The sequence below is a fragment of the Nycticebus coucang genome, chromosome X (genome assembly GCF_027406575.1).
Source record: "Nycticebus coucang isolate mNycCou1 chromosome X, mNycCou1.pri, whole genome shotgun sequence".
Taxonomy (NCBI): domain Eukaryota; kingdom Metazoa; phylum Chordata; class Mammalia; order Primates; family Lorisidae; genus Nycticebus; species Nycticebus coucang.
In genome coordinates, this window is record NC_069804.1 from 13,724,104 (window position 1) to 13,749,421 (window position 25,318).

A 25,318-nucleotide genomic window follows, 5' to 3' on the forward strand; every position below is an offset into this window, starting at 1 on the left:
ACACAAATTTGATCAGGGCACAGTTTTTGATCATTGAGGAGGTCACAGTAGAATGGGGAGATAAACATGAACACAACTATTTACACAGGTGTGTGGTAAATGTTTTATATATAGAGATATACACATCTATCTGTCAATCTATGCAAGATACCGTGGGGATCAGTTTTTAAGTGATTTGATAATAACTTTGCTAATGCTGCTAAATTCCCTGTGTTATTCCAAAATATCACGGAACTCTATGCCACCAAGAAGTGAAATGTGGGGGTAGTTTGGGGAAAAATCAAAGGAAAAAGGCTTTGTGCTCCTCTGGTGCATAGCTTTTGAACAGGGAGAAGGATCATGTTGCTATAAGAGTTGAGATGTCCATGAGATCAACACTTGAACAAGTGCAGAAACTTAGAGCCTGAAGTGACCAGAAGAAACGCAAGATTTCAAAGATGTCAAGAGAATGGATAGACTCTCCTCTGGCATGGGATGGGGATCAAGTCAAGTTCAACTTAATCTCAAAGCACAGAGTGATTCCCAGCTTATTCTTGGGTCACATTTGCTCAACCTCATCTATAATCTTAAACCTGAGAGTTACTCCCTTTGTTTCCACAAACCGAGGTCTGGTTTTGCTGTATTTATGTCTCTCTCTGCACCTCACTTTTAGATTCTTTTCTCTCTTTAAAACATTTTTTCTTTAGCATAAAATGTAGAGTAGAAACATGTTAAAAAACATGAGAACAAAATTATACGGCTTGAATAATGGTGTTTATTTTTTTAAATACAATTAAATATGAAACATCAGACAGTAGTTCACTAAACTGGAAAACTACAAGCTGGACAGTAATCAGAAAGTCAGTGCTGATCATACAAATCAAATTCTGCATACGAAAGAATCATAATAATTCACAAAAGAGTTGCAATTAGCAAAGGATTTGGACTACACAGTCCTCACCTGCTCTGAGTCATCACATGGCACCTGTCATTCCTTGACCAGCACACCTTTCTCATTCACCAAAAATTGGGGGTGGGGGTGCTCTGGGGGTCTCATCCTCTCCATTCTTTGCTGTGCAGAGGTCTCTGCGGCTAGAAGACATCTGTCAGTGAGCCAGGGAATCCTCAGCAGGTGTGAATGAAAGCCTGGTTTGGATTTACTGTGGTGCCATGTAAAATAGATTTTTTCAAACACCTGGGGTGGGGGGAGAAACAGTGACAGCAGCTCAGCAAAGCGGCATGCTGTTGAAAATGACAGGGATGCAGAACTTGGAACAAAGTTGAATCAAGGATTCTCTTGGCTGTGGGGCCCCTGGGCAGCCCTCTTCTCCTTTGGAAAGCCACAGTGCTTTGCACATGCTGGTTTTCCATTTACACATTGTCTGGTATGAAAGGGGCATCTGTCCTCACAGCTGTTGCAAAAGAAAGTAAAGATAAGAATTCAGAATCAAGGACTGAACTCAAAGGAATAACTATGTTCTGATTTGGATTATGTGTTCAAAGAACATTTTCCAGCCATGTATTTAAGATGTCAATATAAGATCCTGAATGGTTATCCCACATAATTCAAGATCTATTAAAGTCCAATAAGTAACCTCCAAGTGTTCTATTCATTGATAAATTCCTTTCTATGTAAATTTAGTGATAGCCCTTCCATCAAAGAAAAAATGAATACACGTATATAGTCATGTATGGTGAGAGATTAACCAATGAGTTTGGTGACCCGAAACCTCCCTTCCCCCAAATAATTGTCTGAATTTCATCAATTTAGTTTTTGCTTAAGAGCTATAAACCCACAATGGCAGGCAGGATTTTCTTAATTTCACAATTACCCATTACTTTACATACTCTTACTATTTCTTAGTTGCCAAACCTCTCTTTTACTATTGAAAAAGGGCTTGGGCACTGAGAACAAAAAAAAATGGCCTGATAAGGAATCTCGGTGAATAAAAATGGCATTTACATTAAATGTCTGTGAGTTAAGGTTAGGTGAAAGTGAAAAAGCCATTCACCTGCAGGTATCTGGGTGAAATAGCTTGTGCTTCTGGCAGCAGCTCTCCAGACTTTCTTTGCATTCAAGACAACTGCAGTTTTGGGGGTGCTGAATGAAATCTTTGGGACATGATGTTTTACAGACACACTCGCAACGATCTTCATCAAACTTCATGTGTGGCTCACAGAGAGCCGGTTCCTGGAGCTGAGAATAGTCTAACAGAAACAGAAAAGCATTGGTCAGATAGGTGGAGCATGGATAATGTGATCACCAAAGTTAATTGTATATTTTATATCACGCCTAAATAACTTGCCCGTAGATTTCCAATCTCCTTTCCTGTAGATGTTTACTTTACCCCTATTTTTTTTTCCACAGGGTGAGAGAGAAATGCACCTGACTTCACCATACAAGTGCAGAAGTCATGTTTATTCTTAGTTGTGTGATTTAAAAAATAAAAATAAGCTGAATATTTCTGGTAAGTTAGTTCTAGAGATTTTTAGGTTGGTAACTTGTTAAAAATTTTAGGAAGGCATTTTACAATCGAGTATGAGTAATAAAATATAGTATGTCAAAAGATTATTAGTCCTCCCAGTGTTTAGGTGAAGATTAACAGGAAAGAGGAATAAAATTAGTGGTGGTGTAGGAATATACCTCAGACTTTCCAGAACAAGGGTAGCAACAGTGATGTGTGTCCTCAATGCAGATCATAACACTAGTATAAAAGATAACAACAGTGACAATGAACTTTGATTCCACAGACATCTGCTGGCAGATATAATCAGGTTAAAAGGAGGGTCTAAGAAGTTTTTCACACACTTAGCTGACAGATACTTCTTCTAGAAGGTGTATAAAAACAATTGGATAGTTATAACTGTGTCCATTTCTGATCAGCAAGTTGAAATTTATTGCAAAAAAAAAAATGGAAGAGCTCGACTATGTCACCTTAACATTGTTGCAGGTTTTGGAGGAAAGTGCATATTTATTTTCCTTCCCAAACTTGATTCTTTCCCCGGTTCACTTTATTTAGGGAATAACACCAAGATTCTTTTTTTTTTTTTGGGGGGGCCAGGGCTGGGTTTGAACCCACCACCTCCGGCATATGGGACCGGCGCCCTACTCCTTGAGCCACAGGCGCCGCCCAACACCAAGATTCTTAACTCACCTGCTCTATTTAGGTCTAACCACCATGTGCACTCAGTTCTGCCTCCCTGAATTTGATCTTTCTTTTCCATCACCATTGGCACCCACAACTGAGTCAGTCTCTTGTATTTCTTCTATAGATGGCTGTCACTCATCTCACCACTGCTACATCCCTCCCATCTAGTCTCCACATGATTACCAGCTGCAAACCTAATCAGATCATTCTCCTGCTTTAAATGCCTTTAAAAGGTTCCTTTCTCACAACAAAATCCAATTTTCCCACCAGGGCATACCAAACCCTCCATGAAAAGACCCTGCTTACCTCCCAGGGTCATCCTCTATGTCTGTCTCTCTCTCTCTTTTTCATATATCCTTTGCTCCATCAACACAAAATTACAGTGCTTTCTGTTTTCCTGCTAGGCCAGCATCTCTCAGCTCCCATGCCTTTGGCTTTTTCCTTCCCTCTATCATTCCCTTCTCCTGATAGCTTTCCAAACATCTGCAAGTTTAGCCAAGTGCCCTTACCTTGTGTGTACTTCCGTACTTCCATCCTGTCCTTTCCTGGACTGATTATAACTGTTTGTTTACTTCTATGTCTCCTCACCCCCACAAGGAAAACATACTGATGGGTAGAGACCAGGTTTCATTATTCTGGCATAAAATAGGTACACCCAATAAATGTTTATTGGATTTATTTGGTGTAATAAAATTTTCTTGAGGCAGGTCAAGAGAGCCTCTGAAGAATTCCATCCAGCATGCCAAGTTGGGTTCAACCATATGCTCTTGCCAATATCTGACCATTACCACAAAGGCAATCTTGTCATTCAGTCTAGTAGTTTTAACTGCTCTGTAATGGGTGATGCTTGAGAAATTATGTGGAATGGGCTCTGGAAGTCTAGATCTGGTAAGACTCCATTCTGAATGTTGTGAAGAGGAAGAATGTGAGCTTTGTAAGCCGTATGCTAGTGAGGCAGATGTCACTTTGGGGCAAGACAAGACTAGATTGTTAAGGATAGTTAAAAAGCTCTTAAAATATTTGCAACGGGGTGGCGCCTGTGGCTCAAGGAGTAGGGCGCCGGTCCCATATGCCGGAGGTGGCGGGTTCAAACCCAGCCCCGGCCAAAAACCACAAAAAAAAAAAAAAAAATATTTGCAACGATCTCTAGGTGGCAGCAGAGGTTCACTCAGAACATTTAGATCAGCTCAGTGCCCTTCTTGGACAGGGTGATCTGGGGAAACTCAGTCCACAAGGTGGTTACAGAACTTTGCAGGTTATTTGGCAGAGGCTGTCCTCATGCCCTTATAGGTAAGTTCAAAGAAATGGCAACTGGATTCAAGAGAACTTTATTTCAAAGAATTTTATATTGATTTCTATACCTAATGAGGTTAGTGATGGGATACCAATGTGTTCCATCTATCAATAAACTGATGGAATTTTTCAAAATCAATTCTCGAAACTGTGGCTCTCTTGAGGAAGGAAGGGACATATTACATATATTAAAATACAGAATTGGGACCTCTTTAATTTTTCCTCCTTTTTTTTTTTTTTTGTATTGCTTGTTTTCGCAGTTTAGAGCCATTGACCTGAATCTAACAAGATGAAATTAAACTGGACTTGGATTCACTAACCCAAATGTGCTCATTTGGGAAAGAGAAGTCATTGTAGAAAAGGCAATTGGCATAACAGCCATATGTATGAAAAACAAGTTTAGTGAGCAGTAAAATCAGAATATGTCATCAGTTTGATGAGACCACTGAAGAAATGAATGTAAACTTGACCCATATTAGTGACTTAAGGGAGGTGAAAATTAGAGTGATTACGATCCAGTCAACCCTGCTCATCTCACTTCCATCATTGCTACAACTTCGTGAAAGGTTTCCTCTCCTCTCCCGCCTAGGGCCAACCCATCCTTTTCTACACTGTTGCCGGGTTGATTTTGTTAAAATTCTGGTGGGTGTTGTCACTCTCCTGCTTGAAGTAGCTGTGTGGTTTTCCTTTGTCCTTACCATCACATCCAAGTTCTGGCAGACGGCTCACAAGGTCCTTCCACTCTACCCTGTGGGCCTCCCTAGCTTCCTCCCTCACATCTACTCAGTGACCCCACCCCTATTGTACTCCCACCATACTGAACTTCTTCTGGCACTGAGGATACACTCTGTTGTCTCACCTCCAGCCCTGAGTGCTCATAGCCCCCTGCTCATAGCACTACTCTCCTCCCCCACTACTCTTTCCACCCTTAACACACACATGTGGGCTGAGTCTCTCCCCGGGAATTACCTCCAGCAGAAAGAAGCTGCCTCACCTAAGGTTACAGCCCCTATCCGAGGCAGGCTGTATCCATTGACTGGCCCATAAGGCCCAGCCTCTTTGCCTGGATTTGAGACAATCCCCCTTGGGATTGGCTGATACCTCTCAGCAACTGCACTGGGGTGGACACCTCTCAGCAACTGCATTTGGGTGGGCCCCTTCCTCTTCATCCTTTAATGCCTTGTGCTTGCCTGCAAACCTCCTGGATGGCCATCTCTGTCTTGGGGGCTGTGTGCCAGGGAAACCTCCACTAGGACAGCCTTTAACTCTAGGCCAGTGGTTCTCAACCTTCCTAACGCTGCAATGTATTTTCATTGTTAAAAAGGGGTTGTGACCCACAGGTTGAGAACTGCTGCTCTAGGCATATTGCCCCTCACCGTAAGTTTCTAGCATTATTTAAAAATGAGTCACGTAGGGAAAGAATTAGATTGGTTTCACATGGCTGTATAGGGTAAAATGAACTAGTGAGCTTGAGTTCTTAAACTCAGGGCTGTTCAGCAAGGTAGCTACGGGCCCTGTGTGGCTATGGAGCATGAAATGGAAGTCCAAACGGGGAAACGTGTCAAGGACATTCAAGATTTGCATGGGGATTAAACTACATGTACTTTCAGTTTCCCTCACACTCTGGGTTGAGCTTTCATGAAAACATTGAGAAAGAAGCTGACAGAAAAATAGGAAGTAGATTGTTATTTATAGTTTCTAGGACAGATTCCATAGAGTTTAAAACTTATTGTGCCTGCTTGTGGACCATAGTTTAAAATATGCAAGGTTGAAATTGCATGATTCCTTGTGATTTTTTTTTCCAGTGGCACCATGTAAAATTCTCTGGGAAATAAATTAAAAACACATTCATCATCACCCCAAATAATAGCTTTACGGATTATGAGCAATGATGATAGCCTACCTCATTTCATTCTTAACTCCTCTTACTCAGACTAATAGCCATGGTTTGCTTCTACTTCGCCCTAGTTCCAGAAACAGTTTTCTCATATTCCTCATCCATTTCTTTTTCCAAATTATTGGCATGTTTTTATATGATGCAGTTGAAAGAAACCAAGTCCAAGATTGCTTAATGTTCCTGGGAGACTTTTTTGCAAATAAATCAGTCAACTGCAGTTGACCAGTGTTTAGTTCTGAAGTAGTTTTCCTTAAAGTTTAACATCCCCTTTTAAATTCAGTGCTTTGGGATACTCCGATTACTTGGAGCTTTTCTTAGAGATTAAAAAGCAGACTGATGTACTGGTAGACTTTATGATTATGCTCTGGAATAGGACTGCCTCTATTACTCTTAGCTGTGTAACCACGACGAAATTACTGGACAGCGTGGTGTGTCCATTTCATAATTGTAAAAAAGGGATAATGATAGTACATGATAGGGTCATTGTGAGGATTAAAGGAGTTAATACATATAAAAGATCTAGAGCGTTGCCTGTCATAGTCAGTACTCAATGTTTGTTGCTATTGTTATTTTTATGATCACCATTATTATTTCAACACTGCTATCATTACCTTCCGTTCCAGCAAGTGGATTCTCCTCCTGTAAAACACATTTACATTTGCTGCTATCCCACAGCATGTCAACAGGACAGAGTTTCTTGGAATAGGAACAACTGGGAAAAGAAAACAATGAACCAGATGTAAAAGTTTTCAAGTTTCAATGTTTTGGAACATTAAATAAATTTCTGAGTTAAGATTAGTTAATAGTTAAGATTTTTTTAATTAATTAATTTATTTATTTTTAATTGTTGGGGATTCATTGAGGATACAATAAGCCAGGTTACACTGATTGCAATTGCTAGGTAAAGTCCCTCTTGCAATCATGTCTTGCCCCCATAAAGTGTGACACACACCAAGGCCCCACCTCCCCCCCTCCGTCCCTCTTTCTTATTTTTTATTTTTAATCTCAGACAGGAGGAATAAGGTTTTGTGATCTATTGCCCAGCATGGTTAACTATAGTTAATAATAATGTATGTTTCAAAATGGCTAAATGAAAAAATTTCAGATGTTCTCACCACAAAAATGATAAGAATGTGAGAATAGTTAAGATTCTAAGGAGCTTAATCCACATGTATGAACTACATCTTATTAGATAGTAATTCTGCAGTCATAAATATTCTATTTGGAAAACTTTAGACACTCAACTATAATTTTGGAAAGTTATAATCTTTTTAAGAAGATGGTTAAAAGTATGCAAACTATAGTTATCAACAGTTTATTTACCAAAAGTAAATATGTTCTATCATAGATCCTAAGATTATTTTCTTTGCAATGCAGATAAGAACGTTGGCCAGGGCAGCAGGAACATCTCAAGAATAAATAATTGCTTTTCCATGAAGTGTCTCTTCTGCTTGAAAGAAGTAGAGGTATTTTCTTGGCTCAGCATTAACTAATATACCTGTAATCACCATCTTGTGCTTTCACTTGCCAAACACACTATACGGGTATTGCTTTACTTTTGCAAAATGTAAGTATCTAACTTAGTTACTTTATCATTTCATTCAGTATTTGTAATTTGCCCTTTATTTGTTTCTCTATATTAAATCCTTTTTATTTAAGTTGATTATCCTTACTTACCTCTGGTTTCAGAACACTTCAGAGTGTTATAATTTGCCTTATAAAGACTCAAAAATTAATCTCAAGAAAATGTCAAAGGCAAATTCATTTTAAGTCATTTAAATTTAAAATAAGAAGTTTCTACTTGGTAATCTTTAAGGGGAAAGTTAAAAGTTGCAAAACGCATAGACTAATAGTTTTGTCACATTCCCGTGACTCCAAGAATTCTTTTTTGTTTTTTTTTCTTATTTCCAGACATAAACATACAAACAGCAGGAAATAAGTTTTATTTAATGCTAATTCTGGGATGAAGGGACATGTGCCAAATTTGTGGCTGGAGCAGTTTTGCAACTGCATTAGACTATGCATAATAATGATCACAAAGATGTCTGCAAGTAGACATGAGTTTATAACCACTGAGATTTTTGGCCCTACCACAATATACAACTAACATCTAACAAAAATATGTATTTGTCAAACGGGTATCACCAATACATCTGAGTTAGAAGCTAAAAGATGAGGAATTTGAAGAGAAAGCGATGACTTTATAATTAACAAAGTATTCTCCACACACAGTTTTGGCAAAGGCAAGAGCAAACATAATCAAGTGCAAGAAATGCTTACCTATCTTCTTCTGGGATCTGGATGGATCTTCTGATAATTGAGTATGGATGGCGAGAGGCTGTTGGCAAGCACTTGCAACCTGTATGGTTGGCAATTTTAACAGGCACTAGTTCAGGTACTGATGTCAAAGGCACTGATATCTCAAAGAGCTATAGCAGAGAAAGATAACCACAATGCATATATTATCTTATTTTATATATTTTTAAAAAATTGTCTTCTATGGTCTGAATTTTTGCCTTTGACATTTATGGTATTGACTTTAACCAAATTGGCCTTTCGGAATTGAGCAAATAATAATAATAGGGGCTGGTAGAATACTGGGCTGAGAGTCAGGACACCAAGGGCTCATCCAGCTTTACAAAATGTCTAAGTTTGGTGAAATCTCTTAACTTTTTGGTGTCACTGCTACCCACATAAAATGGTACAATTGATTTCTGCTCCTGCTTTAAATTTGAATGTAAATTGTGAAGATTAAATGAGATTACAGCTATGAAGTTTCTTTGAGATCTTGATTCAAATTTCCCATACCATCTATATACCTACAGTTTCCTGTCTATTGACTTTAGATTTGGCCATGACACTTTTTTTGGCTAGTGAGATGTTAGCAGACATGACACAAATACAAACTTGAACCAGGAATACGTTGTGGGGCTTGTTTTCTCATGCTTATGCTGGAGTTGTGAGAAGAGCTTGAAGTCAAGCCCAGCTGAGCCCACACTATACTAACTGAACCTCAGATACATGAGTGAGGATAATTCATAGTTCTTTGAAGCCACTGAGTTTTAGGATGTTTGTTACGTAACATTGTGTATTAATAGCTGAATGATACTCATGCCCAAACAAATAGAGTTAGCACATATATCATTATTTCCATGTTTCCATATGCCAGGCCCTGTTGTAAGTACTTTCACATTAATTCATTCACCACTTATTATGGGGGGGGGTTTATTATCCCCATCTTACAGGCAAGGAAACAGATGTACAGAGAGATTATATAACTTTCTAGAGTGGTTCTATGATGTGTGAATGAATTTGAACTTTATTTTAATGAATTGTCCATTCAATCACCATTCTATGTAGTCCTTACTACATAGACTATTCATTTATTCACTTTCTTTCTAAGAGAGACTTCACCAAATAGTCCATAACTTAGGAGAAAGAGATAGTTTTTATAAAGAACTACTACTAAAACATTCAAATATGCCTATTTGGAAAGGAAAACTGTTAATGCACTTACACTTAAGTACATTCTTTAAAACTAATCATTTGTTGAGTAAAGCAGTCAAAATAAAGTACTCAATTATCTATTAAGTGGAAACAATTCATTAAGGTTGTGTTTATTCTGACCTTTGAATGTGTAATAGAACTTCCAGGAATCTGAGTAAGAGCCTTTTTTTTAGTGTTTACTTTGCATAAACTTCATCTTCTTGCACAATTCTTCAGCTATGCTCTAGGGAATATGATCATGAACTAGACCCTATTACGTTATGTGAGCATTGTTTCTAATAACAGTCAAAGCTCAGCCATACTTAGGTCATTTTTTTCCTAATTGTCAAATAGTAGAGGTCAGAAGTCTCACAAGTTCCAAGATTCTCTAATAGGTTTTAGAAAACAAATTCTCCAGTTTAAAGGATATTTTAGAGGGTAAGGGAAACAAAATTAAAAATAAAATAAGTTAACTTATTAACAAAAAATCAGCATTAAGATAATTATGTAGGGCGGCGCCTGTGGCTCAACGTGTAGGGCGCCGGTCCCATATGCCGGAGGTGGTGTGTTCAAGCCCAGCCCCGGCCAAAAAAAAAAAAAAAAAGATAATTATGTAACATGGATGTATTCAGCACATATGTAATTTTGGTTTAGTATCTCTTCACAATCATGAAAATGGATCATACAGGCAAATATGACAATTTAGTCTAGGTATATCAACATTTGAGGAATTTGCAGCATTCCACAAGGAATACAGGTTTTCCTAAGTTTGTTACTACTGTTTCCACATTGCAACATTTGTTACATTTTACAAAAATATAGTATCCACAGAAAGAAAAACTTATCTACTAAGCAAAGGGGATTTTATAAGATGCAGTGGGGAGAATTATTCCTTCCATGGGGACTGCAGAATTATTTTTGGAAGGTCCATAGTGTTCCTTTGTCCCTCCAGAAATACCATTGCCTCTCCTTCTGTCCCTACCAGGCTCTGGGCCCAGGACACTGCCCTCCACGGGATGCATCTATGGTCCTTCTTGGGTCTCCCAGCCCCTGCCTCCACCCCCTGTCAGGCTAAGGGTTGACAGTGGCCAGCCCAGCAGCTCTCTTCTCACTTTCCCTCTGCATTCCCATCCAGTGGTTCTCAACCTGTGGGTCGCGACCCCTATTTAACAATGAAAATACATCCTGCATATAGATATTTACATTATGATTCCTAACAGTAGCAAAATTACAGTTATGAAGTAGCAATGTAAATAATTTTATGGTTGGGGGTCACCACAACATGAGGAACTGTATTAAAGGGTCATGGCATTTGGAAGCATTAGGAAGGTTGAGAACCACTTCAACGGATACAGCAGGTTTCATGCCTTTGAACATCTTGTTCTAGTAACTTCCATGCGTTTTCTGACCCTTGACAGTAGAGCATCAGAGAGACAGTCACTGATGAGAATCAGGCTCCAGAGTCAACCTAGACCTGGGTTGAGTCCCAGCTCTGCCATTCATCAGATGTGTAATGTTGGATAAGTAAGTCACCTATCTGAGCCTGAGTTTCCTCATCTATAAGAAATGATAAGATACCCTGAGATACCCTGTTGGCTTGTTTCAGGGATTCAATGGGCATTTAGCACAGGGCTTCGTAACAAGGTCAGTTGTACCTGCCAACATGATCATCACGAGGGCTGGGGTGGGGGGCACACATGCTGATGCGCTCATACCTGTTTGGAAACATACGAGGTGCTCGTGTTCATACAGACGAGGCTCTCATCATTGCAGCAGCCACCACACCGGAACACATGCACACAAGGGGGCTTGAAGAATGTGTTGGTACTCTGCCCTAGCTCGCCGGCAACCTCCACGCACGTCTCTCTAGGGCTGCATTGGGTTCTTTGCCACTCTTCGTCTATGACTGCAGAGAGAAAGTTCTTTGGGGACAGCAGAGGAAATGGCCTTGACATGGCAACATGTGCCAGAGTGATGCTGAACACAGTCGTCTTTATGTTTTTACTGCTTGTTAAGGGCACTAGATGTGGATTTTTTGTCAGTTCTTTAACCAGAGATTGTTTGCAGGAAAATTAAACTCCAAACTTGTTGTTTCATCCCATTTACACCATATCTTTGTAGAATATTAAGCATTTTATTTCCCTGTGGGAAGAACACTATTTCCCACACATAATAACGTAGGATACACCTGGAGGAACTAGTTAATACGGAAATGGATGTATATAAAGAAATAACATGTAAATATTATTTATCAAGCAATTTACAGGATACAGCTGACAGCATTTCTTCTACTTGAAGTTAGGTGTGGGTAGGTTTTAGCATTAGGAAGAAATGCGTTTCTGTTGATTGCTTACGTAACTACAGTAGTTTATAAACCTGCCAAATGCATGAATGGAAATTGAAGTGGAGCTAATCTTTCTTCAAATCAGTTTTCTCATTTGCACATGCCCTATATTTATATAAAATGGTGACATAATTTTATTTTATTGGAAGGAGCAATCCTCTGGCCATAGCTAATTTGAGGGAGATGAGAGAGAGAAAAAAAGCCTCTGGGAATAAAAGATTCTTATATACTTTCTTGTAAAACAGTGCTTGTTTTTCTCTTATTTATTTATTTTTTTAATTAGATTTTGGCACTTCAATGCTTAATGCTGCATAGCCTTTTCTTTTTTTTTTCTTTTTTTGGCCAGGGCAGGGTTTGAACCCACCACTTCTGGTATATGGGGCCAGCACCCTACTCCTTTGAGCTACAGGTGCCGTCCATGCTGCATAGCCTTTGTATGACTGTTTGGTGAGGGGAGATTCAATTTCAAGATAAAGACAACACTTAAAGATGTTCTTTTAGCTTGCCATGGAATTGTAGAGTTTATTATATATGGGGTGGTGAAAACTTCTAGTTTCTTGATTCCCACCTCCTCGTAGTCACACCCCTGTATAATTCCCCCCGCCCCCTTGTGTGTGAGCTGAATCTAGTGACTCTCCTCTCAGGAAGAGAAGACACCGCAAAAGTGATGGGATGCTGCTTCCATGATGAGGTTAAAAAAGACTGCGGTCTCTATCTCTTGAAGGCTCTCCCCTTTCTTGGAAAGGTCCACCTGGCAAGGAACCGAGTCTGGCCTCTGTCCAACACCTAGTGAGGAACTGGAACTCTCAGTCCAACAGCCTCTGAGGAAGGGCCTGAGTCCTGCAAATAATTGTTGCATGAACTTGGAAGCACATCGTGCCCCAGTTGAGCCTTGTGATGCCTGCGGCCCAAGTTGACGTCTTGACTCCAACTTCTGGAGAGATCTTGAAGCTGAGAAACCAATCTAGGCCATATCTACATTACTGACCCATGCAAACTGTGAGGTAAAACATGTTTTAAGCAGCTAAGTTTTGGAGGTAATGTGTTATGTAGCAATAAACAAACTTTTCTCCATTTTTACCCCTTCTTCAAAAAACTCTCTCTAAATTATTCTGAATCCCATATATGTAAACAGACATCTCAGAAGTATAGAGAAGACTGATTTTTGAAGTATACCGATATAATATTACTGTTAGAGATTTACTCCTAGTCTTGAAATTATTCCCTTAAAATATCTTTTCCATATCCATTTTCCTTTCCCACCCCTTAATCCCAACTTTCTTCTTATGTTGCTTCTTTAATCACTGAAGACACAAAATGCAAGATTTTTGGCTCAGGAGCACTGCATTTTACTACAAAATTTACCTAAACTTTGATTTTTTCATAATAGAATCTACTCCGAGAAACTTTTTTTTTAAATTTCTGATTATAAACATTTCTATAAAATCCTGAAGGCTATACACATGAGAAATAAATTGCTCAATGAGGTATTTTTTAATTCACTATTATTAATCATGAATCCTTGAAAAAACAAGTAACCAACTTTTGAAAATATTCCCCATGTAAAATTCTATTTACATGTTGCTTTCCTTTTGCTTTTTCTTGTTTTACAAAACTAAGATTTGACAGTTGAAGTGGAAAGATTTTAATCAAAATTAAATGCAATTATGGCCAATACCACTGATTAAAGGCTTCATAACTCTTCTTTACTACCGCCAAGCAGGACTGTTCTGCCTCAAGGAATTACCCTGAAATCCATGAGGGAGTGTTGATAACAAATTATAATTAGTGTAACAAACCAATTTGATCATTTATTGCTTCTAAGTTAGTAAATAACTTTAGATGATCCCTTATGTAATTAGGAAAAGAATTTTAGAGTTCACAAATTCCATAATTTTGTATGGTTTTCTCTTTAGAAAATGTCAATGTCACTGACTTGTTTAGATCATCCAATGTTGGTTTTATGGTAATACTCTGCTTCCCAGAGTTATCTCCAGGTTCATTTCAGTCCTTCAGACAGGTAATATAGCTAAAGCCTTTGACCTCCAGATGAGTTTTACACTCTTTGTTTTCATGACGTCAGTGCTATTTCACCACATAGAAACAACTAGAGCTTCAAACCCCTGGCTGAAGTGGATTCAAGACCATGGTTCCTACCATCTCAGTTGACTTACACACAGTATACACATGAACACTCATGCATATGGTACTGCCGAGGGATTTTTCCCCTCTATGCACAACCTTCCTCATAGCCAACAACAGAGGCCTGTAAAACATCATCATTTATTTACAAATGGGAAAATAAATCAACTTGAAGTAGAAAGAAAGGAATCTTGGCTCAGTGGTTGATTTGAATGATGTGATAGCTATAATCAGTAACCAGTTAATCATGTTAATAAAAAATGTAGGGCGGCGCCTGTGGCTCAGTGAGTAGGGCGCCGGCCCCATATGCCGAGGGTGGCGGGTTCAAACCCAGCCCCGGCCAAACTGTAACAAAAATAGCCGGGCGTTGTGGCGGGCGTCTGTAGTCCCGGCTGCTTGGGAGGCTGAGGCAAGAGAATCACGTAAGCCCAAGAGTTAGAGGTTGCTGTGAGCCGTGTGATGCCACGGCACTCTACCCGAGGGCGATACAGTGAGACTCTGTCTCTACAAAAAAAAAATAATAATAAATAAATAAATAAAAAATGTAGAATGCTCCTCAATGAATCCCCAACAATAAAAAAAAAGAAAAAAAAAAAAAACAAAAAAAAAAATGTAGAATGCTAGATCAGCAATGCCATAATAGCTTCTAGTGTTGTTTTGGCATGTCTTCAAAAAATAAAATGCCTAACTGGAGGCCATACAACTTTACTTAACAAGTATTTTCATTCATCATGGCACCGTATATACAATGCTGGTTTTCTTATATATGATACCTTAGTAAAGAAAAATCATCTCCTTCATTTCAATTTATATTGTTTTCCAGGCTGAAGTTTTGTCTTCAGATTTTTCTCCTTTGTTATTCTCTTAGTAATACCAGTACCTAATATGACAACTCAGTTTCTAACTTCTACATTTCACTTTTACTAGAAATCACACGATTTTGAAGAATTAAAAAACTACACCTAATCTACTGGGTTTTTATCTTTGCATGTATGGCAGTAGAATGCCCCCTGTGGATGAATTCCTAGATTATTTTATTTTTAAAGCAAACCCAATGATTTTTTTTTTCTATTGAGAATAGTGTTTCTGGGTTTGTTTTGCTCCCACATCTTTGAGTTAAATTTATTTCTGTATTTTGAAGTGTTCTTTTGTTTTTTTGGGTTTGGGTTTGAACCTGCCACTTCCGGCATATGGGGCTGGCGCCCTACTCCTTTGAGCCACAGGCGCCACCACTTGTGTTTTTTTTTAATCCCCAAATCATGTTAGATATATTTCTCTTTGGAGTAAACTTTAAAAAGTTGGAATTCTAAATTAGCACATTGTACCCCATAATTGCATTAATGTACACAGCTATGATTTAATAAAAAAAATAAATAAAAATATAAAAAGTTGGAATTCTTCTCTAAAGACCAAAATTATAAAATCAATGATCCTCTTTTGTTGTCCCTCGGACGTGTGCCTGCCTGCCCTACTCAAACTTTTGGAAGAAATTGGTGCATTTGTCACCATTTGATAAAAGAAAGAATTTGACTCCATAGCCATACACCTACCTTTTAAGGTTTCAATGTCATAGAAAGTTGCTGCAAACCTGGTGGACCGATGAGATGTTGAGCGTGAGTCCATACTGGTAAAACTTTTGAGCCTCAGCCGGCATCTCCACAGCTTCCAGTCCTCAGAGTGCATGATTCTCAGTAGTTCCTCCAAACTAGAAGCAGCCCTAATCTGCTGTTCAGATCGTTCTAACATTGACTGAGGTGAACGCTTAAAAAATCAAAAATATAGGTTTAAGAACAAGTTAATAATTTTTTTCTTTTTTTTTTTTTTTTTGTAGAGACAGAATCTCACTGTACCGCCCTCGGATAGAGTGCTATGACGTCACAGCTCACAGCAACCTCTAACTCTTGGGCTTATGCGATTCTCCTGCCTCAGCCTCCTGAGAAGCTGGGACTACAGGCGCCCGCCACAACGCTTGGCTATTTTTTTGTTGCAGTTTGGCCAGGGCTGGGTTTGAACACACCACCTTCGGCATATGGGGCCGGCGCCCTACTCACTGAGCCACAGGCACCGCCCAAGTTAATAAATTTTAAATTTGTCATGACACCCTTCATTGTTAGCCCTTAAAAGTGGAAATAAAGTAGGACCTCCATAGTTGACTACCTCCCCATACTGACCACCTCCTTATGCTGACCTAATTTTCATAGACCAGACATGCACCACATGTATATATCAGTAGAGTAGGCCTAGTTCCTTGAGTGGTCAATATACAGAGGTTCTACTGTAGATTTGAAAAGAAACTAGAGAGATTATTTACTTATTTATTCATTTAGTTTTTTTATTTACTTTTTTATTGTTTGGAGTTTATTGAGGATACAAAGAATTAGGTTACACTGATTGCATTTGTTAGGCAAAGTTCCTCTTATAAGTGTGTCCCACTCCCAAGAGGTGTCCCATACACCGTAATCCCCCATCACCCTCCTTATTCCCCTGTCCTGGCTCCCTCAGCCCCCCACCCCACCTTGAATTGATTTGAGTTTTTCTCTTATGAGGGTATGTAGTAGATCTTCTACTGGCTTCATGTTAGAATTGAGTACATTGGATTCTTGCTTCTCCACTGTTGTGATACTTCACTAAGAAGAATGTGTTTCAACTCTATCCAGGTTAATACAAAAGATGTAAAGTCTCCATCACTTTTAATGGCTGAATAGTATTCCATGGTATACAAATACCACAGCTTGTTAATCATTCCTGGGTTGGTGGGCATTTAAGTTGTTTCCACATTTTGGTGATTGTAAATTGAGCTGCAATAAACACAGTCTAGTGCAAAGGTCCTTGTGATAAAATGATTTTTTTTTTCCTTCTGGGTAGATACCTAGTAATGGGATTGCAGGATCAAATGGGAAGTCTAATTTGAGTTCTTTGAGGATTCTCCATAATTCCTTCCAAAGAGGCTGTATTAGTTGGCAGTCCCACCAGCAGTGTAAAAGTGTTACCTTCTAGAGAGATTATTTAAATGTATGCCAGTACCTAGGAAAAAGGACATCTTCTAATAGTGTTTTTGGTTCACATTCTTCTCATTTTTGACTGAATCAAAGGATTTACTTATTCCTCCCAGGTCCTCAAAACACTTAAAAGAATATTGTAATGGGTTGAATGGTGGACTTCAAAATGATATGTCCACATATTAGCCCCCCGAACCTGAGAATGTTACCTTATTTGGAAGAAGGAACTGTGTGCAGATGTAATGAAGTTAAGGATCTTGAAATTAGATTATCCTGGGTTATCCATGGGGACCCTAAATACTATACAATGACAAGTGTCCTTATAAGATGTAAAAGAGAAGGCACAGCACAAAGGAAAAGGCCATGTGAAGACAGAGGCAGAGATTGGAGTGGTGCAGCCACAAGCCAGGGACAGCCTAGAGCTGCCCCTGCCCAAAGCTGGAAGAAGCAAGAGAAGCTTCTCTCCAAGAGCCGTTGGAGGGAGTGCAGCCCACCTGGCACCTTGTTTTCAGAATTCAGGACTACAGAACTGTGAGAAAATAAATCTCTGTTATTTTAAGCCACCAAGTTTGGGGTAACTTGTTACCACAGTTACCGGAAACTAATACAGATGTTTATCATACTATTGGGTGATAGTAACCAATGACAATTGTTTTCTTTTCTTTTTTTTTTTTTATTAAGTCATTTGTACATAGATCATAGATACATTTATGCCATTATGGGGGAGCTGGAAAATATTCTTCTTGGTAAAGTATCTCAGGAATGGACAATTGTTTTCATCTCTATTATTTGTTTGAGAAACTGATTCACAAAGACCTAGGGACCCTGCCTATAGTCACATAAGAAAGAAAGGGATCCAGATCCTAACAACCTGAATTTCCTGACTTCTAACCTTTTGCATCTTTTTTTCTTTTGAAATCTGTTTACTATTTCAAAAACATATTTTTTCCCCCTGATAAAAATACTCTTCTAGAGTTTATGTTGAAAATTTGCTTTCCACATGGTTTTCATGAACTGTATTGGGTGATACAATGCAATGCATTGGATGGATTTGGGAGGAAAAAAAGACTCAGGCAATCAAAGATTTTCAGTATGTAACCTCTTGTTCAGAATTGGGGGCTTGGTTATATAAATAATGATACATGTACACAATGAAATACTATGTGATCATCAAAAACAACAATGTAGAGGTGTCTTAGGACAGAAAGAATTGAGATCCTCCCTGAAATGTGCTGGAGAAATATTAAGGCCATCTGCCTATGGCTAGGACCTGGGATTTACTTTTGCTGAGCTTGTAGTTACTGGGTGCTTTGTTTTGCTGGGTGGTTGAGATATGCAGGCTGAAGGCATTTTTAGTGCTGGGATGAGGGGAGGACAAAGGGCCTGAGTGGCTGCAGAATGGTGCTGAGAAAAGAAGGTGGAAAGAAGGGATGAATGTCAGCTGCCTGCTACAGGGAAGGAAGAGAGAGGAAAATGAGAAATGAGCAAATGGGACTATTGAACAGCTTTATGTTGGGTGGTATGATGTACACCCTCCTTTATTGCCCTTTATAACCTATAATTAAAATCTGTATCATTCATCAGAATTTTGGGAATAGAAATTTTTTTACATATGCTAATGCATACCAAGAGTTATCCAAAGATGTGTGCTCAGAAGAACAAGTGTGGTCCATGTCATGTGTGATTCAGTTATCGTATGGTCTCTTTTAAAATCAATTGTGTGTGTGGAATGCACATCATATATATATATATACATAAATACACATATGTATATATGAAAAACTGGAGACAATAGACTTGAAAATGTAAACAATGGTTATTTAGAGCAGGGATCATCAAACTCTGACCTCCTGGCCTTATTCAACCTGTCCCCTGCCTATTTTTATAAACAAAGTTTTATTTGCACACAGCCACGTCCATTCATTTACCTATTGCCTTTGGCTGCTTTCCGCTACAATGGCAGACTTAAGAAGTTGCCACAGAGACCTTCATAGCAGTCTCAGTCTTAGGCCACCCATCCTTTTTTCCCCTGAATTCTTTAATACTCTCAGCTGTTATCTTTTTAATTATTCCACCTATAATATTGTCTCTACTCTCTTTTTTGAAATACTTACCAGTCATGTATTGGAACCTTTAAATCATGGTACGTGTCTCTTAAATGTGCTTTTATATTTATGCATTTTTTCCTTCCTCTCTCTTGAATGTTTTATGAGTAAATTAATTGATCCATCTTTCCAATCACCAATTCTCCAATTGCCTGAGTCTAAAGTTTATTTTGTTAATTTTTTAATTTTAATTACCATATTTTAAATTTCGAGTATTTCTGCTTCATTCTTCTTATCTACTTTCTGTTTCATTTCTGTATGTTTTTCCAAATTTGTCATTCTTATTTTATGAATATTTTTCTTTTCTTTTTTATCTTTGAGGGTCCTAACTATGCATATTGTAAGTATTTCTTCAAATTGTTTTATATTTTAACTTTATATGTATGATTTATATCCTATTTATTTTGTTGCTGTCATTCTTAGTAATAATTATATCTCTGTGATTTGGAATTTTGTTTAGTAGTTTCATTTTCATTAGGAGATCATTTCTCCTTCTCATTATTCTTTCCTCATCATTTAGAAGTTTTGTGGTTGCACCTGAATCTTTGGGGGTATTTATGATTCAGGGATTAGCTTAAGTCAAGTTCTAGTTGCAAGACGTATCTGCTTCCTCTTTTACTTCATAGAAGTCACAGCTTCAGGCAGTAGTGAACAATAACTCCTTTCTTTTCCAAGGATCTGCTGGAGTGTGCTCCCAGAGCCCATTTCCTACTGGAGCTGAATTCTCAATGACCTTTGCCTTCCAGACTCAGATACACCAGTTCTGCGGCTTCAGCTTCATGGTTTTAGTACATTTCTGCAAATGCTTGTCATCTGCAGATATTCACCATCATTGGATCAATTTTATATTCCATGGACTAAAAAATCTTAGAACATGAATCTACAAGGTCATCTCACTTAAAAGTCCAGACGCATGAGGGGGTGTGTGTATGTGTGCGCATGTGCACATGCTTCAATACAGGCAGGAGAGTTTTGAACATATTTATAAGCTGAGGAAAAGAGGCAATAGAGAGCAGGAAACTTCCTGGAGGCATTTGCAGGAAGGATAAGGCAGAAACCTAGAAACAGAAGGAACACAGAGAATGATATGGGTTTGTAGAAAAGGATATCAGGACTGCCTAAGAAGCTCCGTGAGCTCATATCTATGGTTTCTCACTTCTCTACAAAATTTGAATCAAAGGTAACTTTCTGAGAATGAGAGGAGAGGGAGGCATGAGAAGCATAGATCAGGTTTGTGGAATTGGAACTGAATTTAAGTGGCTTGCTACAGCTTCTTCATCTAAGAACTCTGGCAATGAAACTGAATGATTGCTGTTATCTCTGGCAACTCTGAAATTCAATGATTTTCATTAAGGCTTATTTGTCAATAGTTTGTCTTTTCCTGATTATTCCTTCCCTCTTCTAGTTGGGATAGTATAACTACTTCATAGCCAATTCAATCTTCAAAATAAAATATTGTGACAACACTGCTTCCACATGAAAATAACAAAACCAATCAAATAGCTTTGCATTTTTAATTGAAATATAGTGCAAGGATTTTATTTGTTGAGACAAATTTCATCCAATACTATCCAAAAATACAGACTGCCATATGGCTTTGTAATTCTTACAGGTTTCAATTTGATCTTAGAAATATATTTAAACTGTCCAAGTATGAGAACTCAGGAGAAAACATGAAATCTCTGGATTGAATTAAAACCATTAAATGGCTTATATGACTTGGCTCATCATAAAATATGCAGTGTTTTCTCAAGCACTCAGAGTTACTTTAGCATACTGCAAGCCTCATCGTTTAAAACCTAGTTTGAAATAACTTAGAAATTACAGACAATCATTTTGCTATTATAAATGGGAGTACTATCAATTCAACATAAGAAAAAACTTGGCAACTAATTTATCAGGGGCATACATTATAAAGGGTATAGTAGAATGGCTGTTTGCTACCAGTAGGCTTTCTGTACTGGTTGATTTTTTACATCACCTTGAGAAGACTAAAATAAGAATTTGAAAGTGTGGTTATAATCCTAAATACATACTTAAACCATTGATTTTAATATTTTTAATTACCAAATCTTCACCAAATAAGTTGTTCATAATTTCCTCCTATTTTCTGATGGAAATGCTAATCAAAGCTAAAATAACTGAAAGTAGGCAGGCAGCCAGGGGAAGGAAAGGTAGCAGGGTTAGCAGATCTCTGCTTTTTATTACAGCAGAAGCTTTTTTATGGTAATTAATCCAGGACTACTGGCAATTTTAATCCTAAATAACAAATCATTCTCTGATGTCTTGGCTACTACAAACCAGTTTCTAAATTGTGAGGTTTAAAGTCTTTGTGACACGACTTTACCATCATTTGAATGCATACTTCTTTCTGCAGGACAATGTTAAGGGTAGTCATTTCTCCTTCTGTTAATTTGTAAGTTCACACAGCATTTGCCCCTGAGGAAGCACAAGCAGCTCCACAGCCCAGGGTTAGGGATTAATCCACATGACCAAAATAGCAGGCAAAATGTTTAGAAAGGAATGGTGGTGAGGTTCAGAGGAGGAATTTGGAAGTGCCCGTGTTGTCAGGAAGTCAGAGGCATTCTGTGCTCCTACTAATTTGAGCTCTCAATTTCATCTGCTCTCCCCTGAAAAAATAATCTAGTCAAGAAACACATTCAAAGAGTGAACAAAGGCACGATTTGAGGACACCAAGGAGCCCCACTGACAAAAACAGCAAGAGATTCACTTTGGTTGAGACACAGGAGGTTTGAAAGTGGGGAAACTAGCACATAAACTTGTGAAAAGGGGTTGGTGAAGTGGGGTACCATATTCCGTTCAGTAGAATGGCTATAATCCAAAAGACCGACAATGCCAAGTGTTGTTGAGAATGTGGAAGAACAGGACCCTTCATATGCTGCTGCTGGAATTGTAAAGTGGTACTGTCACTTTAGAAGAGTTGAGCAGTTCTTTAAAAAGTTAAACATAGTTTATTATATGATCAACTCATTCCACTCCTAGGTTTATATCCCCCAGAGACAGGAAATAGATTATCAGCTGCCTGGGGCTGGAAAGGGGGTGCATTGTAAAAGGACATAAGGGCTCTTATATGCATGATGGCTACACAACTCAGTAAATTTCCTAAAAATTATTGAATTACCTAAGACAGGTGAATAGGTAAATTTTATAATATGTAAACTCTATCTCAACATAGTTGTTTAAAATAAAAAAGGGGGAAGGAATGGAAACTTGAAGGCCAGGCTACTTTTACCTAATTGGGGGGGCAATGGAAGCAGTTGAAGAGTTGAACAATGGAATATTACTGGACATTCATTTCATTGCTTTGCTCTTTTTTTTTCAGTTCTTCCTGCTTTGCCCTCAGTCCATGCCGTTCTCTTGGCCTGGAATGCTCTCCACTCTGTCTAGCTACACCCGTTTCAGCTTACCACTTTCTTAGAGAAACGTCTCCCACAACTCCCACCTATGCCTAGTTCTGGTCTGTCATGTGGATTCCTAGCGCCCTGTCCTCCTCCCCAGGGCTTACCAGCATCGACACTACTGAATTATTTGTGTCATCACCTGTTCAGTGCTTATCTTCCTGACTAGGTTGTGAAAAGCCACTTGATCCGTAATGGTATCTGTCCTATTCATCTAATAATAGTTAAGAACTGAATAAATATTTATGAAATGTCTGAATAAACAACTTGATTTACCAAAAGCTATAGAAAATTCAACCCTGAGATTGTTCATGTATTCAAACTACATCATTTATCTTTTAAATCTCTTCTTTAAGGTGTTTTTTCTTGTTGATCAAAAACAAATGCCACTCCTTCCATCAAGCATTTTATGCAGTCCCTAACTTAGACTACATCATTTATGAACACATTGCATTTCCCTTACTAGAATGTGACCTTCCTGAGGGTAGGATAGACACCTTTTTCATCTTTTTTTTATATAATAAGCACTTGATACGTATCTGATGAAGGAATTTATGAGTAACCCATACATGTTTCTGACAAATAGCAGTTGGATCCAGGTTTGTGTGGTCTGTTTAATCTTTTGTATAGAGTACTGCTTCTCAAAACTTAATGTGCATACTAATTACCTGGGAATCTTGTTAAAATGCAGATTTTTGATAGGGTAGGTTTAGGGTGACACCTAGGATCCTGGATTTTTCTTTTATTTTCTTTTTCTTTTTTTTTTTTTTTTTTTTGGTAGAGACAGAGTCTCACTTTATGGCCCTCGATAGAGTGCTATGGCCTCACACAGCTCACAGCAACCTCCAACTCCTGGGCTTAAGCGATTCTCTTGCCTCAGCCTCCCGAGGAGCTGGGACTACAGGCACCCGCCACAACGCCCGGCTATTGTTTTCTTTTTCTTCCTTTCTTTTTTTTTTTTTTTTTTTTTTTTGAGACAAAGTCTTATTCTTTTACCCTGGGTAGGATGCCATGGCATCATCATAGCTCACAGTAACCTCAGTCTTTTGGGCTCAAGCAGTCCTCCTGCCTCAGCTTCCCAAGTAGCTGGGACTACAGGTACCCACCCATAACACTAGATTTTCTATTTTTAATAGCGATGGTGGTCTCTCTCTTTTTCAGGCTGGTCTTGAACTCCTGAGCTCAAGGATCTACTGCCCTCAGCCTCCTAGAGTGCTAGGATTACAGCTGGGAGCCACTTCACCAGGCCAGGATCTTGGATTTCTATCTAACTACACTTTGAGAAGGGCTTGAAGCAGATGTTCTAAATTTTGGCTTCACCAGGAAAATACTAATGTTCAGATCTTATCTTCAGAGATTCTCATTTAGAGGGTCTGGGTCATAGCTTTGCCATCAGGACTTTTTTTAACTTCCCAAGTGTTGGGCTTAGAGGAATGTGAGGGAGGGGTATACAGAAACTCTCTGTATTATCTTTGAAACTTTTCTGTAAGTCTAAAAATACTTCAAAATAAGAGTTTTATGTAAAAAAAAAAAAAAAAACCTCTTCCCAAACAGTTTGAATGAGTGCTACTAATTTAGGGCATGCTGATTTTTTATTTAAAGACCTGTGTTAGTGTTTGACCTCTGTACAAGTTCACTAATCTTCAGTAGGGAATGAATGGCTGATGTGTGCTGAGAAAGTCTTAACCTTTAAATCACTTGGAATTATAACTTGGGTTCAATATATTTGCATTAGTATCTTGCTGAACTGGGTTTATGAAGGCTTTTCCTGACTCAAGGCACCTGCTGGTTTGTGGAGCAGTTCCCAACCTGTATGACTTTCTCAAGATTGAAGACCAACAATATGGTTTTCCAGGCCAAACAGCAGGATAAGGTTGGCTGCCTTATGTGACACCATCCTAAATGACAGGCTAAATTGCCCCTAAAATTCCCAAAAAGCCCAAACAACCCATTTCTCAATAATAAAATAAAAATATTGCTATTGTCTTAATGTACTGAAATCCAACAGAAAAGTTTCCATTCTAATCCTTTCAGAAGGCAGTCCTAAAATATAACTGATAGAAAATATAAATGAGATTGTAAATATAGATGCCAAGTTGAAGGGGCTGGGCTTGGGAGGACACAGCTGGGTTCTGATCCTGCCTCTGAGCTGTTGAGGCAGCAAAGAAAGTGTAAGTGGAAATGCTGGCTACTTTCCTCAAAGACATACAAAAGGCCTTTCTTGGGCCATTCCAGTCCCATGCTGTTAAAAATTCTATTCTAGGCTGGGTGCACATATACTAGGGCTGGTGGGTTCGAACCCAGCCCGGACCTGCCAAACAACAATGACAACTACAAAAAAAAAAAAATAGTCAGGCGTGTGGTAGGCACCTATACTCCCAGCTACTTGAGAGGCTGAAGTAAGAAAATTGCTTAAGCCCAAGAGTTTGAGGTTGCTGTGAGCTGTGATGCCATGGCACTCTACCGAGGGTGACATAGTGAAACTCTATCTCAAAAAAAAAAAAA

At 38.6% G+C, this 25,318-nt stretch overlaps 1 protein-coding gene across 1 annotated transcript in view; it reads right to left on the reverse strand.

Annotated features, from left to right (window-relative positions):
• Nucleotides 1-737: 737 nt before the first annotated feature.
• VEGFD (vascular endothelial growth factor D) overlaps nt 738-25,318 on the reverse strand; it is a 35,438-nt gene continuing 10,857 nt past the window's right edge. The window contains exons 2-7 of the mRNA XM_053580379.1: nt 15,841-16,051; nt 11,520-11,710; nt 8,599-8,747; nt 6,930-7,030; nt 1,992-2,187; nt 738-1,391 (exon numbers count right to left, since the gene is read on the reverse strand). Of these exons, the coding sequence (XP_053436354.1) occupies nt 1,265-1,391; nt 1,992-2,187; nt 6,930-7,030; nt 8,599-8,747; nt 11,520-11,710; nt 15,841-16,051 (975 nt within the window). The 3' untranslated portion in view covers nt 738-1,264. The remainder of the gene's footprint in view (nt 1,392-1,991; nt 2,188-6,929; nt 7,031-8,598; nt 8,748-11,519; nt 11,711-15,840; nt 16,052-25,318) is intronic.